This window comes from Xylocopa sonorina, chromosome 3, assembly GCF_050948175.1.
Source record: "Xylocopa sonorina isolate GNS202 chromosome 3, iyXylSono1_principal, whole genome shotgun sequence".
In the NCBI taxonomy this organism is placed as follows: Eukaryota; Metazoa; Arthropoda; class Insecta; order Hymenoptera; family Apidae; genus Xylocopa; species Xylocopa sonorina.
Window position 1 is genome coordinate 15,980,232 of NC_135195.1, and position 21,456 is coordinate 16,001,687.

General features: G+C 40.9%; 4 protein-coding genes across 7 annotated transcripts in view; 2 read left to right on the forward strand and 2 right to left on the reverse strand.

The window, feature by feature from the left end:
• Positions 1–21,456, reverse strand: part of Mob2 (MOB kinase activator 2) — a 146,987-nt gene that overhangs the window by 66,519 nt on the left and 59,012 nt on the right. The gene's annotated exons all lie outside the window — the stretch shown is intronic.
• LOC143422124 (uncharacterized) lies at positions 935–12,121 on the reverse strand. Of its 2 annotated transcripts, XM_076892548.1 has the most exons (10): positions 12,012–12,121; positions 11,819–11,911; positions 10,980–11,746; positions 10,747–10,898; positions 10,227–10,648; positions 9,977–10,143; positions 1,908–2,056; positions 1,791–1,842; positions 1,565–1,703; positions 935–1,490 (listed from the first exon to the last, which is right to left on the reverse strand). In XM_076892548.1, exons 2-10 carry the CDS (start codon positions 11,898–11,900, stop codon positions 1,081–1,083), a joined length of 2,340 nt encoding a protein of 779 aa, XP_076748663.1. In that variant the 5' UTR covers positions 11,901–11,911; positions 12,012–12,121; the 3' UTR covers positions 935–1,080. The 2 variants fall into 2 exon arrangements, with proteins under 2 accessions (XP_076748663.1, XP_076748664.1); XM_076892549.1 differs by lacking the exons at positions 11,819–11,911; positions 12,012–12,121 and having other exon boundaries at positions 935–1,484; positions 1,559–1,703; positions 10,980–11,755.
• On the forward strand, positions 3,256–9,556 carry LOC143422146 (uncharacterized). Of its 2 annotated transcripts, none has more exons than XM_076892594.1 (5): positions 3,256–3,709; positions 8,128–8,392; positions 8,506–8,739; positions 8,994–9,133; positions 9,197–9,556. In XM_076892594.1, the coding sequence occupies exons 2-5, from the start codon at positions 8,128–8,130 to the stop codon at positions 9,494–9,496; spliced, it is 939 nt and encodes a 312-aa protein (XP_076748709.1). In that variant the 5' UTR covers positions 3,256–3,709; the 3' UTR covers positions 9,497–9,556. The 2 variants fall into 2 exon arrangements, with proteins under 2 accessions (XP_076748709.1, XP_076748708.1); XM_076892593.1 differs by lacking the exon at positions 3,256–3,709 and adding an exon at positions 7,102–7,413.
• Positions 14,015–18,847, forward strand: Hip14 (palmitoyltransferase Hip14). 2 transcript variants are annotated; one of them, XM_076892557.1, is made up of 10 exons: positions 14,015–14,211; positions 15,166–15,412; positions 15,530–15,729; positions 15,816–16,025; positions 16,107–16,401; positions 16,468–16,668; positions 17,004–17,165; positions 17,242–17,398; positions 17,720–17,964; positions 18,070–18,847. In XM_076892557.1, exons 2-10 carry the CDS (start codon positions 15,275–15,277, stop codon positions 18,304–18,306), a joined length of 1,845 nt encoding a protein of 614 aa, XP_076748672.1. In that variant the 5' UTR covers positions 14,015–14,211; positions 15,166–15,274; the 3' UTR covers positions 18,307–18,847. The 2 variants fall into 2 exon arrangements, with proteins under 2 accessions (XP_076748672.1, XP_076748673.1); XM_076892558.1 differs by having other exon boundaries at positions 16,122–16,401.

Below are 21,456 nucleotides of genomic sequence, written 5' to 3' on the forward strand. Positions count from 1 at the left end.
TTTCAAGGATATAAAAAATATTCCAAAGTTTTTAATCCGTAATAATCAATGCGTTAAGTTACGTTTCTAGTTTACCATTTTAGGACTTAATCAGTTACTACTAATACTACGATCGCCTGGCACTAATTTTTTTCCATGGAACTCATAGCTTGGACAGTAAACAGTTCTTTCTCTTCCCTTGGTATTGTCACTGTTGTTATTGACCCTTCGAGTTTTAACTTCTAGCAATTATATCGTACAGAGATGAGTAGTTGGCTAATGGAAGGGATATGGATTGCATTAGACGTAGGTGCTATTTATTCTCCTCCAGTATAATTATACTCAATCATAGAACTATAAGGGACTATGCTATACTGTAGACTAGGCCTTATGTATTCTTATTATCCTTAATATCCACGAATTGAATCCTCTGTCGCCTCCTATATCATCCCTCTAGCAAATTCCTCATCTCTACACGGTTCGTTACAAGCGTCTCTCAACCCCTATCATACTCTGTTAAAAAGGATCCATCGCGAGAACGTACACTTCATTTGTGAAACAGCGAGCGATGCTCGGTGGCAGTGCATATTCCTTAACCTTCTTCTAACTAAACACTTTTTTTTGGAAGAAACTGATCTTCTGGTAATTATTACAGTTTAAAAATAACACTATATCATAAACGAAATAAGATGACGTCTAATACAGACAGACCTATATTTCCTATAACGAGTATTATAAAAGATATTTATTAACGTTAAGAACTGCTGTAAAAAGCTCGTTAAGAACCTTCTCAGTAGGAATGAGAAAGATAGCTCTATTCAATTCCATCCGTAACTGTATCCAAGCAGCATAACTTATGTGAACAATATTCGATACATTGAAGCTTTTATAAATATAAAACAAGGCGTTGGAGATTTAGAATATTTTCAAATGGTCCTCAAGTTATCACGAAATTCGAAGAACACGTTTCGACGCCTGTCGTTAATGACGTCCGCAAAATTTTCATCTGACTTTATTGCTCATAAAGTATTTCATTTGGCCATCAATTTTTTTTTTTCAATAAAGTTCTATCAAAAGTCCGGCTATCTTTGTACTATATATTTATCCCACGTATTTCTTTCTGATTTCCTCAGGAACGTACCAACAGGTCTTGGTGTACATAGGCCCTTTCTCGGGGCACGCCATCCATTTTCCAATCTCGCGGATCTTCTGCGCCAGGCTGGCCTTCGAGATACGTTTGTCGTGCGGCTTGTCCTGCTTGCTCCAATAAGCGATGAACTCGTTCACGAGAAACCGCGAATTGTGCGTGTTCCCGTGTATCAGCCGGATCAGATGCGGCACAACCTCTTCCGGGACACGAGACTTCTTCGAACTGGTGGCAGGTTGCTGCGTGGGCGTGCTGCACTCGCCGGCTGCGTTGCCCTCGCACTCGGACGTGGTCGGAAGTACCACCGGTATCTGACGTACCCAGGCTTCGCGTGCCGACAAGAAATCCACGGCTCTCTCTGGCACTGGACACAAAGTTAAGAGTTATCAGACGAGATTCTCACAAGTTCACGCAGCATTTCGAACATCAAACGCTCACCGTTTGCCGCGAATTTGTTGTCAGCTCCTCTCCAGATGCACCCAAGTATTTTTGGCTTCAATTTCGACGTTCGCGACTTCCTCTCGGACTCGAATTGTTCGCCCAATACTTTCAACTTGAACTTCTGCGTTTCAGGCGACTGCAAAAAACCGTGGATGGATTCATTTATATTAGTTAAGACTGTTAATAGAGATATGATGTAATTATTTGATATAAGGACACTTACCATGTCTTCTTTGTCGTCCTCATCAGCTCGCACCTCTTCATCGGACAAGTACCTAAATCACAAAAGTAAGAAAGAGTTAGAATTGAACGATATCGTAGAAATTCGTCGTTTACTCACCCGTGCGGGACCATGAATTCGTTATCTACATCGTACTCGTTGTCCTCCGCGTTTTCCTCGTCCTTCTCATCGTCGGAGCCATGCAAAGATTCGCCTGGCTCCTCCTCCTCCCATTCGTCGTCCGAATCCACCTCGTAATTGAACCATTTCTGGAGAAGAAAAAAAGAAACATCGATTTTAATTGCGGTTCGAAAAAAAGATCAGATCCGACGCAGACGTCACCGTGGCAAACACACAGTTACGTTACATGTTGAATGGCAGATAACGAACAAGGAAAACGCAAAACACGATGCTCGTTATGGCGCTATAAATAATCTATTAAAGTGCGACTAAAGGCTCGAATCAACCTTTTATCGAACACTTTTTTTTACAACCGATAAAACTGAACGATGATACTCGTGTATCTAGTGGAAGTTTCGTTTAAAGTCGGAGCCTCCGAAATTCGAGGCTCGAAAAATCGAAAGCGAAGCACACTCGACGATTCGTCGCGCGTACTTCCGAATCGACTCCGATTTTCGCACTCTTCCCGTTCGAAATCGAACGTGGACCATCGGAGATTCCTCTGTGTGGCCTCGCGAGCCGCGTTATCGTCCGTTTACCATGCAGTTTATTTTAGTTACGATCTCGGCCAATGGATCTGACTGGAGTCTGGCATGATTAAGCAGGACGTCGGTATCAATGCGACTTCCTTGACGGGCGATACCGCCGTCGCACGTGCTGCTTCTCTCTTCTCGTCCGATTCCCTTTACGATTTAGTCGCCGAGCGATACTCGCCAACGAGTCGGTGTTCTCCGAAAATGCGGATGCGTTGCCGCGAACCCGCTCCTCTTCCATTCGCGACGCGACAGTTCCACGAAGAAGCGAAAACCAGCGAACACTCGTCACGAAATACCTCTTCCATCGTTTGAAGATCGCAAATCGCGCTTCTGTCGCGCGATGCATCCGTGATCGAGTTCGAGAGTTGTCGAGCTCTTCGAAACTGCCGATTGGAATCGAAGAGAGGAGCTTACGACGTTGGAGTATCGGCTCGCAGAAGAAGCAAGCGACTCGAAGCGATATTTCCAGCGTAGAGTCGACACGGAAACGGAAGATACGTTCGCCGTGGACTGCATTGTCCAGTGTCGCATTTGCGCAGTGAGTTCGATCGAGGATCGCGACGGAGCTCGGCGAACCGACCATTTCCTTCACGAAGATCGCGAGATGCAAACCAATTCCTCAATAATCGTAGAACGAGGATCACTAAGTGCAACTAACTCGGTAGCTTACATCAGTGGCTGTTTTTCAACCAATTCGAAATCGTAATTTCTTCCTTGACAAAGTTCTCCAATTAGACGTGACAGCGTACAGAATGGAATCGAGACGAGCAGAAGATAGTAAACGATAGATTTTCGCGTCCTCGCGTTCGATTTCGCGAGAAGAATTCTGAAATTCTCGCGTCTGGGCGGTATTTTAGAATGTTTCGCGAGGTGTAACTCGCGTCGATCGACAAAACGAGCCCGTCCCGCGGCAGGAGGGGTCCCGCGATCCTGCGGCGGCCCGAAAAGTCAATAAATCGTCGGTTTCCTTGTTCGCGGGCGCAGCCACGGCCGATAAATCAACGTCGATTTGATCCCGGCGCGGGCATCAATTACGGGACCTTCCCTTTGACATTAATTTATTAGCGGCGGGAAACGTGATATCGCGAATGATCGCCGGCTCCGTCGGTCGGTGGCGTGACGAGGAAAACCGGCGCGAGAGGACCTGGCGCAAGAGAAGGAAAAGGGCCAGCCACTAGTTGAGCAGCTTTCGGCAGCGTGATCGAGGTGAGTGACGCTTTCCTGCGTGATCCTTTTATACCATCCTCGCGACACTCGAGACGTCGTCGACGCGTAAGCGTTGACAGACCACTCGATGTTTTTTTCCTGCTCGAGCAACCCTCGTTTCTGTTGGCCTTCGATGTCCTCCAGCACCGTTTAAGGGTCGATAACGCGTATCTCGAAAAGTTATGCTCGGTTACCTCTGTGCTTCTTCACACTTCCGTGAGATTGGTCGACGTTGGCGTTGGGAACGCTTGGGGCAGATGCAACCCTCGACCCCTTCGCTTGAGAATATCAATGGCTCTATTATACGTGGATTGAGTTATTTCATAATTCTAATATCAGTTAACAGAATTACCTTCTGAACATTTCAAGATGCTATGATGCACCTAAGCGAAGTGATGCACGAAATGCAGCAGAAAAAAAGTGAGAAGTACAAGGTCTTCGAGAGTTCTAGCATCGAGGCGATAACCAGGACAGCCCTCCATAACGTGAAGACGCGTAAATTATAAATTAACCAGAGAGAACGATCCGTCCAGCCGTCCGCGTCTGGGAAACCGTTGCGACGTCTGGAAAGTCGAGCCGTCGTCGGACGAAACCAGAGGAAACGGTGTTTATCAGTCGAATGCGACGCGTAGAGCTTCGAACGGTGCCTGGCGAAAGCGGTGATACATTATTTAACAAGTTGTCGCCCAATGGGCCATCTGTAATGGTTGTTTTATGCCCCAATTAAGATTACAGCCGGTGCTTCTCGTCGTGGCACACCGGAGATTAAATCACCGCGTGTCGCGTTGATTTATTCCCGAATTGTTAATCGCGTTACGCTTCTTCAGCTCCGCCCTCGTCCTAGCTGTTCGCCATTGGAAATCGTTCCACTCGCTCGCCCCTACGAAATTACTGATAATCTCTCTCCTTCTTTTTGTGTAACACCACTCGCGACAGTACTTCAAATCCAATCTACGATTCACCGTGATCCAGATTCGAAATCTGGACAAAAACTGGCGACTTCGTGGAAATCGACTTCGACATCGAGCACGAAGAGTTTCGAAGTGCGGAGCTTTTTATCAGTCGCACGGTGACGCAATCAGCGACGCAATTAATGAATCTCTGCGGGGCTAAGGGTAGAGATAGAGGAAGAGGCGATCGTCGCCGAGGCGCGAAGTCGGATGGACGATTTTTTTTTTTAATATTTCGATATAATTGCCGACAACGCGACGAGGCACCTCGAATGCGTCATTGCATAGATAAACGCTGACGCGATACGGCTCGTTCAAAGAGGACACGCATGGCATCGGAAAAAGGGTGCTAATTAATTTTGTTAACGAAGATAACGAAGTTTGTCAACCACGCAGAAAGTCGCTGCTTAATGCATTGCTAATTTTTGTTACACGCGCATTTAAGCAGAATTGAATATTGCGATACATGTCCATTTCTTCTTGCGAACGTACGTTCGATCGCAGGGTTGAAATAATTAATCATCGGCTAAATGACCGCGCTGCTCTGTCGCTTCACGTAATCTCCTGAAACGAGTCACGGTTCAGGAATCTCTGACGCGGTCGGAGAATTTTCCTGCGTCGATCCCAAAAGCGTAACAAACGTTCGCGTCAATCCGTTTGATAAGAGACATCGATAGATCGATGTCGACGAGTGGTGGTCTGTTTTCCAGAGATATCCATTAGCACGGTGTCCCATTATGCTCGCGTGAAACACTATCCAGCCGATACTCGACCGATATCCACCGATTTCTACCAACTTTTCTGCGCAGGTAAACAAACGGGGGTGAAATCAACCGTTGCATCGCCAGTAAAATAGCCACGCGTACGCTGTACGAAAGAAGATACGCAGAACCTCGAGGAAATCGTAAAATCAACTGTTTTTTGGTGTCGAAAAAAGTGAGGTTGGTCATGTTGGTCCGTGAAATCGGTGTCGTTACAATTGTATCAGCGACGAAGACGAACACCGCAGTCGCAAACGGATCCGGTAAATAACGAAGTAGATAAAGATTATCCGAAAGCGTTGAGCTGGCAAGCGCAAGGTCGAGACGTTGCACTTCTCGCGGCTGCAGCGTGCTCTTGACACTTTAATTGAATGCAAAATACGAGGATCGTATCTAAGGTCAGCCCTCCGCGACACGGATAAAGAGCGAAGTTACTACGGAACGCGACCGAGCCGGCTAGTGCCGCTAACTTCGAGCCGGATTATCGGCTCCCCGGTTCTTTTTCTCGCTCTAGGTCAAAGCCATTGCAATTATAATAGGTTGCTTCATTGATACATTGTTTGGAAATGTACTACGCTGCTCTTTATTGAATCACTTCGATCAGAATCTCCTATCTTCGACAGAGTTCAAGCTGTACGCAAGCCCTTCGTACTTCGAAATGTCCCTCGAATTGTTTCTCTCCACTTTTCTCCAAATCCGCTGCGAATCGACAGAGACTGCTCGAGATATAGAGAATCACCCGTTTCGATCATTGTCAGCCTCAACTTGATCTAAATGGAGAAGTAGCATTTGGTCCAGCACCGCGTGCCAAATGTCCATCAACCATCGACGAGCCGTGCAAAAAAAGCATCGCTCGACAGCGTCCTCGCGACCAAAGCGCTGGTATCGGAGGGCCACGTGGTCCCCGTGGTCCCCACGGTGTCCGCCGAACGGCGACCTCCGCCAAAGGGCCACCGTTCTTCCCTGAGAGGCCCACCAGGGGCGAAGGGGGTCATCGCGGAGACGACGATTATCCGGGGTGGCTGGCGTCGTAAATAAGCGCGAGTCCCCGCGAGCAATTAGCCAGGAAGCCGTTTCGCTGTCGCGTCTGCCGGTGTTCTGGAACCGGCGATCCCTGGGGAGAACGACGGCGACGGGACCGGGTGGCACAGCCACGATTATCTCGGCCCGTGTGGCGACAAGTCGACACCACGGGCCTCTCGTCTACTCTCGATCGGGATCGAGCAGTCTCCACGCGTCCCTCGGCCGCGTAACCGTTCGTGAGGGTGAGTCCCGCTAACTCGCCAACAACAAGACCTGTCCACGGTTCGTTTTCGTCAAACGGTTCACTTCGATTTGGACGGCTGAATTTTTTTACAAAGTACAAGCGTTTCGTAGACACTAGAGTTCGCTTTGGGTTCGCCAAAGGTAACGGATCGGGGCTGTTGAAGCTTTGTTACCAAAGTGGAAGGGTCGTGGATGATTCTTTGGATTCTCCAGAGCGAACAGATCGAGAAGAATTCTTTCTAAGTAGTTGATTAGTTGTATATAAAATACAGAGTTTTATTGACTATCCTTTGGATTCTTCCGCAACGATAAAATTGAGACAATCGTGAGAAGTATTTTGGTAATGATTCAGTTGAGTAAGGGTTCAGCTTTTTAGTCACGAATGACGTCGATGGTTTGGTGGTTGCAATAAAATTCAAAGGGAGGAACTGGAAGGATCAATTGAGGTTCGAGTAACAAGTGCGCGCGTAGTTGTTTCCGATTTGCTCGACGAACGGTATCGGGAACCTTGTAACAGTGGCAATCGGAAGTGATAGTGCGTACAGAAAATCAAGACAGTGACTAATGGTGGAATAATTGCACATGAATCGCGAGTAAGAACGAACAAACGAGGAAGAGTTGAACGTAACGAACAACGTTATTCGTTGTACGAAAAATCTCGCGGTTTTGAGTAGCTAGCACAGAGTTGATAGCGGGCAAGATGATAGAGGAAGCTGCGATGTTCGATGTGAGTAAAAATTGCATTGGTCGCAAATCTCTGAGAACTCTGATTGTTTTTAAATTAAACCATATCGAAACGAGCAAATACGAGTGCTATATAATCAAATCCTAAGTGATATGGAGCATCATCCTTAATACGATATCAAGTGCAATTTACTGGATAATTTAGAACACATATTTCACGATGTTTTGCACCCGAACACTTGAAGACTTTGACGTGTAATCAATGCCGATTTGATTTAGGAATCGCACGAACGCAGCACTCGTATAACTATAACGCTTTATCGCTAATGCTCGCGATTCTAACGAAACTTCTAACGATTGAAATTCCCTCGCGCTGTACACACGATTAACTCGAAACTATTCCATTAACATTTTCCAATCACAATCGTAACGAGATTTCAAGAACGGTGGTAGAATGGTATAAAAGAGACACAAAAGAAGAGCAACAGAGATCCGTCTCAGCGGTTGCACTACGTTTCCCTCTTTCTTTCGGCCGCGATAACTCAAAATAGAATTGAATGTTAATCAACAGATATAGAGCGCTGGCGCTGCATGACTTATTGTTCGATTAATCCAGCACGATTAATCCAACCAACACTCGCAACAATAAACAGCCCACGGCGATTCAACGATATTTGTTCCTCCTTCGTGAACGCTGTCGATCTCCTCAATAAAAAACAAAAAAAGTTCCGTTTCTCATACGATGTTTCTCGTGCAGATGACGGACGAGCTATTATTCTCCGCGTTGGGTCTAACGACGGACACAGGTGTTGAGAGGCAACTGTTCGCCGCGAACTCGACCACCCTAACGTGCAACTACGAGGCGTCCTCTTGCAGAACGACGCCGCACAGCGACGACTCGGAGACCGTCGACGGTCACTCGAATAACTTTGGTAACACGATCGAGTGTTACACGGATCTGACTTGTCCGGTGAAGACACCTTGGAACGAATGGTCCGACAGTACTTCCACGCCATTATCAGGTAGGCGATGACAAGAAGGAGTGAACGACTTATCTACAACACGATTAACAAATTAGGATTTGAAGAATTAACGAATTAGCGTGGTTAATACATTTTAATGATTAATTTACCAGGTACAGGATGTCTGAGCGAGCTGAGCGAATTAGACTCGGAGCTGGAATGGTGTCTAGATAAAAGCTGGAACTCTGGACTTCCGGAGAGGACACCATTATGCACCGCGGGCTGCGAGGGATTTCTGCATTTGCCCCTGCCGAGCCCGCAGCAAACGTTTCAACGGGAGGAGCCACTATGGGTGCTAGGGATCGATTTGAGAGCGCTCGACGATACTTTGGAAACGAGCGGGATAGGTAAGTTTCGAGCATCCCCCGAGGCTATTGTATGTATAAGAAAGAACGTTTACATTGGAAACAAATAGTCGAGCAACCACGGGGTCTCGAGAGCGGTCAATGGTATTAGAAATTCGAAGATGACTCTGCTTCCGTCTATTTTCGCAAACTAATATATCCAGTGGAAATTGCGGAAAGCAAAAAATTCCTACGAGATAAGATAATTTGTTTCGTTTGAAATAATAATTCTTCCTCTTTCTTGTATCCATTTTCAGATTACAACAACAATCAAGTAGAAGAAAATATTTCATCAGCAGCCGCCGCAGCTTTGGCAACTCACGATTACACTAATCGGAATTTGGCGAACGCGGCAGAAGATCGGTGCTTCCCTTGCACTTATCAAGGATGCGTGAAGGTAGAATGCGACCTTGTTTAATCTACTGTCTTCTCGATAAGCGCCGTGTAATTATTTGTCCAGGTCTACGCGAAGGCGTCCCACTTGAAGGCCCACTTACGCAGACACACCGGTGAGAAGCCATTCGCGTGCACGTGGCCTGGCTGCGGATGGCGTTTCAGCCGATCCGATGAGCTAGCCAGGCATCGACGATCCCACTCTGGAGTAAAACCGTACCCCTGCGAGATGTGCTCGAAGAGATTCGCGCGCAGCGACCATCTGGCCAAGCATCGCAAAGTGCACAGGAAGAACGCCTACTCGTTATTCCACGGCGGCAGAGGGCTGCGCGGCGCGAAGATGAACATTGTGCCAACGGAGATTTAGTCAATCTTCCTTGTATACAATAAAGTGGCGAACCTAGCGATCGAGCACAGAGAGACATCGAGAGAATTTTCTTTCAATGCTTCCTGCATCTACGGCCTTCACACGCTGTTTTCGCACGATGATATTTAATTAGAGAATCGAGAAATGAAGCTAAATTCCGATACCGACTCGTAGATATTCTAGAGAACAGTTTTGATCAATTTTGCTGAATTTGTAACAAGGAATTTGATGCCCAAAGTGGGACAATCGCGATATTTACAAAAGAGATTAAATAAGATTACTTTTGTAGTCTTCTTCCCTTTGGGATGGTTCAACATATTAAATTGGATTAAGCGACCAAATGAAGTGGCAATAAATGTTGTTGAAAATCTGATGAACTGTTTGTTAATTTGTAATGCGAAGAGTGCATCTCAGAAACCGAATCGAGTTATGTTTAGAGTCTATTGGTCAGCAATGATTTTTTAAATTTGAGTGACTTACCGTGTCCTTCGAAAATGGCCTTCGGGAGTTAATATTCCAACTGCGTTTTCTCCACGTACCCCAGTAAGGTGGACGTTGGTTCTCAACGAACTGTAGCAGTTTAGACCGTTGCTTCTCTACGACGATGTCTTGACTCACTATATTCGTGCTACCATCGTTCTCCTCGTCTACAGAGTAATAATGATAAATTACTTTTATTATATCACTATAAAATAATTACGAAATATATAATTGCTAAATAAACATTTACCTAATACAACAACGTCATCCTTTGCTTCAAGTGGCCAAGTTTTCGAGGACTTCCGTGGAACGATTCTTTTATGCTTAATCTCGCTAAGGTACAAGTCTGACAATCGCGTGCTTCCTTCGGTGCATTTTTTCTCCAACAACTGTTTCTCCTCTTCATCTAAAATTCTTCTACAGATTGGAGCTACCTTCATGTCCGCTTTTACTTCGAAAGGCATGAAATTTTTCTCTTTAATCGCGTTCTCTTCCTCGATAGATTTCTCTTGCTTCTTGGCGACGAAGAAACTCGTGAAATTTGACGCTGCTTTCTGTTTTCTACGTTCTGCCTCCAACTTTTCTTCTTCCCTCTTCTTCCTTTCCTCCTCCTTGGCCTCTTCTCTTTTTTTACGTTCTTCCTCCTTCGCTAGCTTCTCTCTCTGTTTCTGCCTGCATATCGATTTATGTTACTTTAGTTAATTTTTCTATCAAAATATAGGATTGAAACTCGCGTAAAATCGTAACACTAGAAATAGAAAGCTGCATACTCAATTTCGAACTGCTTCCTTTGTTCCCTCATTTTCTTTTCCAATATCTTCTGCTCTCTCTCAGCCTTTTCCTTCTCCTCTTTCTCCTTGCGCCTCTCTTCCTTTTCTCTCAGTCGATTTTCCCGTTCCTCCTTCAATTTCTTTTCTTTCTCCTAATGAAGTAAACAAAATAATACAATAGTAAAAGCGGATTAACGAAGTACAATATTTATACTGCAAAATCAGGAATTTACCATTTTTTGTCTTTGCCTTTCCTCTCTTTTCTTAGCGCTTAACAACTTCTTTTCCCGCTGCTTAGGTGTTAATTTCTTCTGCTTTGTTTTATCCAGTCTAGGGGTTTTAAGAATTTGTGCACTATCGCTCGCACTTGTGTCCACTGACTTTGTTTGGTCATCTCTCTCTTCATTATCGGAAGATAGAAGCTCCACATCGGTATCAGATTGGCACAAGGAATTATCTTCACCCACTTTTGAACACGAATCTTCCAATTCATTATTTGAGTTACTCGCAGACTGCGATGTATTTTTATCAGTCTTTGCAGCTGTTTTAGCACTCTTCTCATTTGATTCATTGCTCTCCTCCCGCAAAGATTTCGTATAATTTTCATTCGAACTATCTACTGCCTTATCATTCTTCTGAAGGAATTTTGTTAGAGGACTCGACTTTAATTTTTCCTGCTTATCTAACTTCTTCTGTCCACTCAATGTTCGCTTAGGGGTTATACTCTTATTTATACCGTCCAATTTGTTCGTCATTGTATTTTCTTTCACATTTTCAATTTCTGCATCTACTAATTCTACACTATCAGCATCCATGCTCTTCGCATCAACAGCAACACTGTCCGATTCACTATTTACACCACCTTTGCTTAAATTTCTCTTCTCAACTTTCAATGCTTTCGGACTCTTGTGGTCCACAGAAGGCGACGTTAGCTTCCTTTTTTTATTAGACACAACCATCGATAACTGCACCGGACTTTGCGTTTGAAACGGCAATTGAGCTGAAGCAAATTATTCATTTCTCTTTCACACCGCACGCATTGGCAATATTACAGAAATTGGAAATTAGGTACCTTGTTTCATCTTCTTTTTCTTAACAGGAATGACCGTCTCTATCACAATATCGTTCTCCTTCTTATCTTCCATCATTTTCATCTCAGTCCTTCCTACAGAAAAAAAGCAGCGATAAAATGATGTTAAAGCTACTCCATTTAAATGAAAACGATAAACGAAGACATAAAAGATCGCATTCCGTTTCTCTCTTACCTAACCAGATCGAAATATAAAGCTTTTCTTACATTACAACGATTGACAAGATTAACGACGAATCTGTCAATGATTCATTACTATAACCTAACGATAACTTATTTGACAAATTTAGACCGCATACAGCATGAAATGAAACCACTTGTTGAATATATACGAATCCCAGAGTAAAAATATTATGTACAGGTAGGAAAGTTATAGTTTAAATGAATACTTTCACGAATATAATAACTTAAAGTACATCGCTGCCGCGATACAATTGTAACAAAATACGCGGGAAAATAGAGTACGGAAATGGATATGTTGTCCACTAACCTTACATTTACTAGATACGCGATTCCGTACAACACCTGATCCCAATCACAATGGACTAAATGACTGATTGGTTACAATTGCACCAATATTTTGGATGGTGATCCCAACTAATGTCTAATCTATATCATAGATCGAATTATCCACTAATTTTCCCATGAAAATTTACTATAATCGGTAGTAATCCTTAGCGGAAAGGATATAAGAGTGCTCGCATTTCGATGTCCCTTAGAAAGTGCTGCATCAAGTGATCATTTGGAAGGAAACTAGGAATCTACCTCATTTGGATCCACTCTGGCACAAATAAGAACCAATTTAGTAGGGATCTACCCTATTTGGCTCTACCATCGATGGCTCTAAAGTCATCGTATCATTTTAGCGTCGTTCGTGATGTTATTGATTCCTCGCAACATAACTGAGACCGTGTTCTATCAATTGGTAGGATAATTATATAAATTAAAACTTGTTAAAACGCTTAGTACAATGAATATATTGTTCTTTTCTTTCTGTTATAGGCATCGACGAGAAAGAGAACATAAAACTTTGAAATATCAATGAAATTTGAAAGATAAGCGATCTCTCTATGTACCTCGTCGGTGGTAAGGTAAATACCTACCATATAAGTTCTTATAAACGGTAGAATGGTACCAAACGTGATAGATCCCTGCTTTTTATTAGATACTGCACGCAATCCGCATGGTGCAGCACTTGTTTGAAGGGGCAACGAAATTCTGATCGTGAACGCTCTCGTCTCTTCTTCGTCCGCAATTACGATGAGCCAACAGTTCCAAAGTGCTCTAAAGAGCGGGTTAACCTGGTTAGAGCAGGTTACTAGTGACATAGTATCTAACTAGACTCGGATAACACTGAGAAGGGCTTTCTCGATGAAGTTATTAATCATATTTTGTGTTAATGGTAACAATATTTTCGTTGTACAAGCATCGGTAAACGATATAGCGTAACACGTACATGAATAATTAATGATGTATTACTTGCATAAAATACGGAGTGCGATTCGTAATTTCCATTCAAATACCACGAATCACCAATCATCCTTCAGACTCGAAAGCTGCCGGTGTTCACTCTTATCCTATATAACATCTTAAACTTCGAAACGGATGTATCAAGAACTTTCTTGAATTCGGCGTCGTCAACACCGAATTCAAGTCGTATTCCATCCGTCTAATTCTATCTTCTTCGTCCGAACGATTCTACGTTAAACACAATTTTTCCTTAGATCTATAGAAACCTCAGAGGGTAGCCGAGTTCCTTAGAGATCGAGGGGATAAGATATTACCGAGCGCTCTCTGATACGGAAAATCGGAAAGAGGACACGTTCGATTTTCGCGAAGGGGTCAGACCGTGTTCACTTTCCCCGCCAGATGACTCGTTGATAACTTAACGTCTTACGTTCGATGAGCATCGGATACCGATCGGGCGGCTTGCGAAGCCGTTTGGTCAATAAGAGGCTCGCCGCAAAACTTGAGGAAGCATAATGTCCATGTGACGCGAACGAGATATCGTGTATCGGTGCGCGGTACGCGGGTGCGTGATCAAGAAATCGGCTCGCGGACCGAATACGTCCGATCGGCGATGAGATCGTGCGACAAATAAGAGGAGGCGAGAGAGAGAGAGAAAAAGAGAGAGAATATAAGGACACCGGTTGACCTGGATCGCAAGGAAAAAAAAAAGGAACGACAAGGAATCGCTGCAGGGTGTTCTCTCTATGGTTCGAAGAGAGAGGTGAACCCTTGTCTGGATTCTACGCGATGTGCCGGTGCCCCACCCCCGCTCACTGTTTGCCCTCTAAATCTAACCCCTTGCTACGTATTTGGGGGTAGCATGCCGTGTACTATGCGAAGATATCGGCGCTCTCGTTGCTTAAGAGGTGAGATACTGGCGACCGCGATATCGCTGAATTTTTCGTTCACGCATCTATTTACAATCGAAAGATAATTCCGACTACTCGCGGAATAAAGTAATCTTATCGTGGAATTGTCTCTGGCAGGTTGATATTCGGCGAGGGATTTGTTCCTTTCACCGTGGCTGGTAAAAGGGATCGCGTTCGACGATCGTGCTCGCGTACGAGAAACGAGAACGGGATTCCCATTGTAGGGAATAACGTGATTCGAAAGTTTCTGGCAGATTAAAGGGATTCTCGTGCACTGCGACGTTTTATCGTTTAGTCCCTGACTCGAATACCAAATCGATTGTCAATATGCTCGATATACACCGCGGTATACACTGTATTTACAACGCGGTGCACACGGCGAATACAAACGACGATTGATTGTAGCCGCTCGAATTGAACGATATTAATTCGAACGACGAGAATCCATTGTGGAATAATGTCGACAAGCTCTTTAACGTATTGCTTTCCGTGTATACGATCGGTTGGAACTTAATTGGTCGAGTTCGATTCGTCAAGATTTTAATTGATAATGTCGCATGCCGAAGTGCTCGTAATTCGATGTGTGGTCACGCGACAGCGAACCGGTAGGCCGTGTCGTAATCTTGAAATTTTCTTGTCAATCTTGACATAAGCTGTGCTGGATAGTTTTCTTTCTTGAATCATTATAGAGTCTATGTAAGTGAGAATTGTTAAACTTCTGTGCGAATTTAACAATATTTATAGTTTTAATACGTGTATTTGTATCATTAGATGTGGAAATTTAATTTAACGTTAGCACTACGCTGACACAGGTGATCTCAATTAGAATGATACTGAAACAATTCACTACCGAACAAAAAGATAATGTTCAGTTACATGTTTACAATCTCTTAACGTTAACGGTATCAGTAGCAAGAAAGTAATGATATTATTCTATTGTTATTGTTTCAGTTACAGTGTACGACATACAGCAAATTTGAAAAATTAGTTTCGGACACTAACAGCCAAGTCTTTATTGTATATATGACCGGATTCTTCAGTGAATATTAATAAGTTCAATATGTATGCTCTAAAAATTCAAACTGCCTGCCAAAGCGAAGGCAGTGGGGAACCGGACGATCCAAGTAGTCATCATCAAGAGCCTGCTAGACCACCGGCTCAAGATTGTAGCTCGTTCGATATTGTTCGAGCAACTCAGGTAATTTAGACTTTGGATAATCTTTCTTTTACTGTGCGACATTAATTAAGTAAAGTGGACTGCATGAAAAGTCTAGCAGGCCTTTATATATATTTACAATGTTTACTCTTGGTATAGTATGGGGCTCTGGATCGTGTAACCGAATTAGTCGAGGCTGGTGCCGATGTGAATCAACCAGACTCAGAAACTGTAACACTGTTGCATTGGGCAGCAATAAACAATAGGAAAGACATTGTAAAATATCTAATTGCAAAGGGAGCTGTTGTCGATGCAATCGGTGGTGAGCTTGCTTCCACGCCACTACATTGGGCTACAAGGTTAATTTCAAATTATATGTACAATTTAAATTTATTTTATAGAATGTAGTAAGTAAGTAAATTAAATAAATATTATGTGTTTCCAGACAGGGCCATTTGTCTACAGTTGTGATATTAATGAGAGCAGGAGCGGATCCAACTCTCAGAGATTCAGAAGGATTCTCATGTATTCATTTAGCGGCACAGTTCAGTCACACTTCTATTGTTGCTTATCTAGTCGCGAAAGGAGTAAATCCAAATATGCCGGATAGAAGTGCTATGACACCCCTCATGTGGAGTGCCTATAAAGTTAATAGGTAAATATATAAGAGAAAAAGAAAATCATTTGCTCATTGAAAAAGTTGATTCACAATTGTATTATATTGGTTACTTTGAAGCTTCATCTTTTACAGTTTAGATCCGACACGCTTATTATTGACATTAGGAGCGTCTCATTCACTCGCGGATAATTTACATGGTAATACTGCTTTGCATTGGGCTATTATAGCTGAAAATAGTACAGCTATATCGACGTTAGTCCATCATGGCGCATCTTTGGATGTGCCCAACGTTCGGGACGAAACACCAATGACTTTGTTAGGCCGTCACATTGGTGCTGCCTGGTTGGGACCTAAAATCAGTCAAGAAATTAGAGAGAAACAGGGCAGGACGAGAACATGGTGTAGGGATAAGGTATGCGTCCTTTGATTTTACTTAATAAAATTTCGTTCTTTTACATTTTTTTAATTATTCTTCCAGAGAATGCGCTGGTATTGCATGGTCAGCACACCGTTTATAGTTTTCTACCTGATTGGATTAATTCTGCAAAGTGGATTGGATTATCTAGTGAAATTAGGTGCCTTTGTCACTCTTTATATAGCACTATATTTAGCTAATCATTTTGTCTTTGATGAACGATTGTTCCACATTGTACCAATGTCGATTTATTTGGCTACAAAGGTAAGTATTCAAAGAAATGTATTAACATAAATTATCGCGAAATATATAGCTAATTTCGTGTAATCTTCTAAGATCAAGTAACGAACTTCATTACATTTATTGTGTATTATATCAGATATGTCAACTTCTATATATGTAACTGATGTAGCAGTAAGTGTCTTATCACTATTTTAGATAACATATACTACACACAGTACAAACGAAATATAATGAAAGGTTCAAAACTGATATCAATTTTCGATAGTATTTATTAATTACTGATCACTCTGGCTTTGTTTAAAGATAATATTCAAACTGTTCATAATGTTAATACTTGTTATCATTATCTGTTATAGATGTGGATATACGTAACATGGATATTTTGGTTAGGCATACATGCCGCGTGGTATCTCTGGTTACTACTGGTGGGTGGATCTGTTCCACTCTGGATATGTTTCTTACAATCCTGGCGAGGTGATCCAGGTGTAATCACAGCTACACACGAGGATAAATTAAATGTAAAAATTTTTGTACTATACGATTATGAATTTGTTGTGTTCAATAGATTCTATTCATTAATTTTGTCACTTTCAGACGATTATAGAGTTAGCTGAATCCGGTGGTTTTGAGCCGCAATCGTTTTGCAGCAGTTGCTTAGTTAGAAGACCCATGAGATCTAAACATTGTTCTACATGTGACCGATGCGTCGCGCGGTTCGATCATCACTGTCCTTGGGTCAATAATTGCATTGGTGAGTCATTAACCAGCCAGAATTTCTTAAGACATAGTTTTGTTATTTATATATATGCGTGACTACCCTAATTGAATCGGTGAGATCAGAAGCAAGGTAAGTAAGTAAGTGTAGAAATCGCGTACAGTTTGTTAGAGTTCTAATATGCTCCAAGACATTCCCTTTGTACAAATTTTATATAATTTTGTAGTTCTACTTTGTTTTTTGAAATGCTAGGTAAAAGTGGCTTAAGCTGTTTCGGATCTTCTCGATTCAATTGGAAACTGAATTGGCATAAGTGTATTTGAAATTTTTAATATTTTTTTCCTTTTTCAAAAATAGGTGCCCATAACCACAAGTACTTTCTGGGATTTCTAGCATCGCTGTTAGGTCTCTGTATCGTTGTTTTATCTGCTAGTGTACAATATTGGCAATTTGAATGCTGGTCAAATTTAACAAACGGCCATAGCGCAGACAATTATTTAGTCGCTGCTGCTACGTGTGATGCTTGGGTAATGTGGGTTGCAGCAAACACATTTCTACATTTCTTTTGGGTTGGCACGTTGTTGGCGTGTCAGTGTTATCAGGTTTGTTCGATTTCTTTTCTATATGCCCGCATTTTGTTCAAACTGTATAGACAACCCGTTATCCTGAGAAACAATATATATTTCTTTGCGATATTAATTGTTTAGATAATGGTTCTTGGAATGACGACAAATGAGCGTATGAATGCCGGACGGTATGCGCATTTCAAACAAGGGAATCCCTTCCATCGAGGTGCTCTTCAAAATGCCGCAGATTTTTGCAACTTAAGCTTCTGCGGAGTAAAAGCGAAACCCAGCTCAGACTGGTTGCACAGCTTCGATCATAAACAAAGCATCGAGAAGTTGCCTCTACTTGCTACAAAGGACAACTTTCAATATATTTAGGGTTTTTCTTCACGAGTCGGAGAACTGTCATGGAGGATAATGTAATTTAGCCGTCGAGAAGCTATAAACTCAGTGTGTCATATCATTTTACGCCTGAAGCACACTTCTGGGCTACCAAAGAGAGTTACTACGAAATTCGAGGGAGTGACTTTTTAAGAGAGGTAGTGATTTTGCATTACACAAATTTAAATTGCATACGTACATGTAATTTCTTACCCACAGTCACAGTGAAATACAAATTTTAACATTCGTCTATTCGTAAAAGACTGTTCTACGACGTAAGTATGCATATCTCATGTTTTGTGTATTCTATTTTCTCGGGTATCACACAGATGAACAAGCTGCACAAGTACTTTGACTCTATTTTTATTACGAATCGCGGGATAAGATTCTTTATTTTTTTTCTTTTTTTATTCTTTGTATATTTGTTGCTACGATTTATTCGATGCAAATAGGACGTTAACCTTCGATTGATGTAGTGACGACAAAATAATTTTACATGCCAATTCTGCGAATTTCAAATATACTGCTGTCAATTTGAAAAAAAAATCATAATTTTCATTTTATTTAACTATTGGTAAAAAAAAAAGATAATGCTCTACTTTTACTGTCTTCATGCTACGATAATAAAATGTTGTATAATGGAATTCTATTTCGAGATGCATCCAATTTTTTAACGTTGCATCAGCATTATTGATTGTAAAAGCCGATGTCACGAACATAATCTGAAGGTTAATACAATTAACAAAAAATAGCCTACTCTGTATTGTATTGTAAATAACTATACTTTACATGTTATCGTAACGTAATCATTAAACGTCGATACGTTAACATTCGAGTGCAAGTTTTTTCTTTTTTTTTTTTTTTCTTTTCTTGCTTTATTTTAGACACTCTGTATCCTAACAAACGCGTAACCGTTTTTATTTATGAATAATTTACGAAGGAAAAGTACAATTTTAATTGTATCCGGAAGGTCGTATTATCTTTATAAAAAGCCATGACAGTCAGCTCTACGAGTTCATTGTATAATGTATTTTTATCGACGATTATTTATTATAATTATTTGTACTTTATAGTTTTTAAGGGAGGGGTGAAACGGTTTATCTTACTAATGTTAAACTGTTAAATTTAAGAAGGTGATTCGCAAGATGTACAGCAATGTCGTCACATTTTCTGCTAATGTTGCAAAATTTAATCGAAAAAGATTCTAAATACGTAAACGAAGAAACATAGTTTCTGAAATTGATATTGACATTATCAAAAGAACTGCGAGGGATGTTACTAATGAAGAGTATGGCGTATGGATGTCCAAAAATTGGGGAATCAATTAAACTCGAGAGGAAACAGTAATCAAACGTTGCGCAATACGATTGTAAAGTTACATTGCATATTACTGTTGGCAATTTAAATCCGTTTTTTCGTACTTACAAGTATAAGTTTACCTGACTTAAGTGCCATGCTTGTATCCTTCGAAAAACATCCACTTACACATATGTACACAACTTTTATGCTATAACTTTATAAAATTTGATTAAAGTTGCCTGTTGTATATTCAATCTATTATTGTATTACGTGAGAAAAACGTTTTGATGATAGCAATATAAAATATTTACAGTATAAGTATAGTATATATATATATAAAATTGTTTACACGATGTTTTAATGGATGTCAGTCTTTAATAATATCATAAAATTTCAAAGATTTATCTTATTAATTATACTCAGTAATTCAGAGAATTGAAAACATGAAATAGGGAAAAAGAGAAGGAAAATAAAAGAAGAGTCTGATACATTTTTGTACGACAATTACATGTGTGACGATAGGTGACGAATAGAAAGTAATTGTGGGATGTTATTTCACATTCCAAATATGTACTTCAATGAGCAATTGCGAGACTTTTTGTTTTTTAATGTTAGCGTATGGTTAAGGGCAGATGGGGGAAGATTTCTGCTGCCAATGATAAATTTTCCAATTATATGTAACTCCTTTTTGAAAAATTATAAAAAAGATATTGAAACATATTTCCAATCGTATGTTCGTTCACTAGTAGTAGTAATGATATTTTGTTGAAAGGGAAAAGAAAAAACGTTATTATTAAACGTTTTTGTGAGAAGTTACGTCTTAGACTACAAGTTATATTTTAAAATTCTAACGTAATATTTACAAAGTTGGAAAATTTAATATTGGTAAGATAGATCTTTCCGATTCCTTTTAAAAATATATGTTCACTTCTAATTCGAGTCCGCCAACATCGTTGACACTTAAATAAAAATTGGACTGTACTGTTAAAGTTGCAAGCACTATGTCAATTCCACTTTATAACATTGTAAAACATAATTATTAAACTAACACTGCGAAAGTTGTGTCGTATACACAATGAACGCAGGTAAACGAACATTCTACGATTAAGTGCATCTTTAACAGGACAGAATTAAATTTAATTTTAAAAGTATTAAGAACGTTATTGTCAATGATTCTGTATTAAATCAATTGTTAACTACTAGATATCGCATACTCGAATTATGAAGAGCGCATATATTTTTTTTTTTTTTTTTTAAGATTACATTTCCGATAGGTGCCTATATATAAATGTCTATTGTATTATCCTACACAAATTGATAGGAAATACTCTGAGGATCGATCAAAAGAGTTTAAACATACTTTTTAAGTTCAAAACCCTGTTTATGCGTATAGGTTTGAATAAGTTTCAAGTAGTTCTAGCAATCAGACATAAATCACATTATACAGTGCTGAAAATATTTATTGCATCACTCGAATATTACATAACATATTATTGTTGTATTAGCAGCAAAAAAAATATTGTTTTCTGATTTTTAAAATATGTAAAAGATGAGTCATTTCTTCAAATATTATTGTGCAAATGAAATATGTGCTGTGTTGATTGTGTACAGAGAGTGATGTAATGAACATTTGCATTACTATATGGTTTTCATTCGTTTTCATGTTAATTAAGTATTATCATCTTTTCGGTAAACAACCGAACACACCAATTGTATTTTTCCATCAATTGTATTATATGTAATTTCATCGTTACTGGATTGTTTGAACTTCTGTGGCAGCTTGCGTTTCATGTACAGATCATTCGATTTCATGGTGTATATATAGCTCAACTGATTTTCATTCCGATT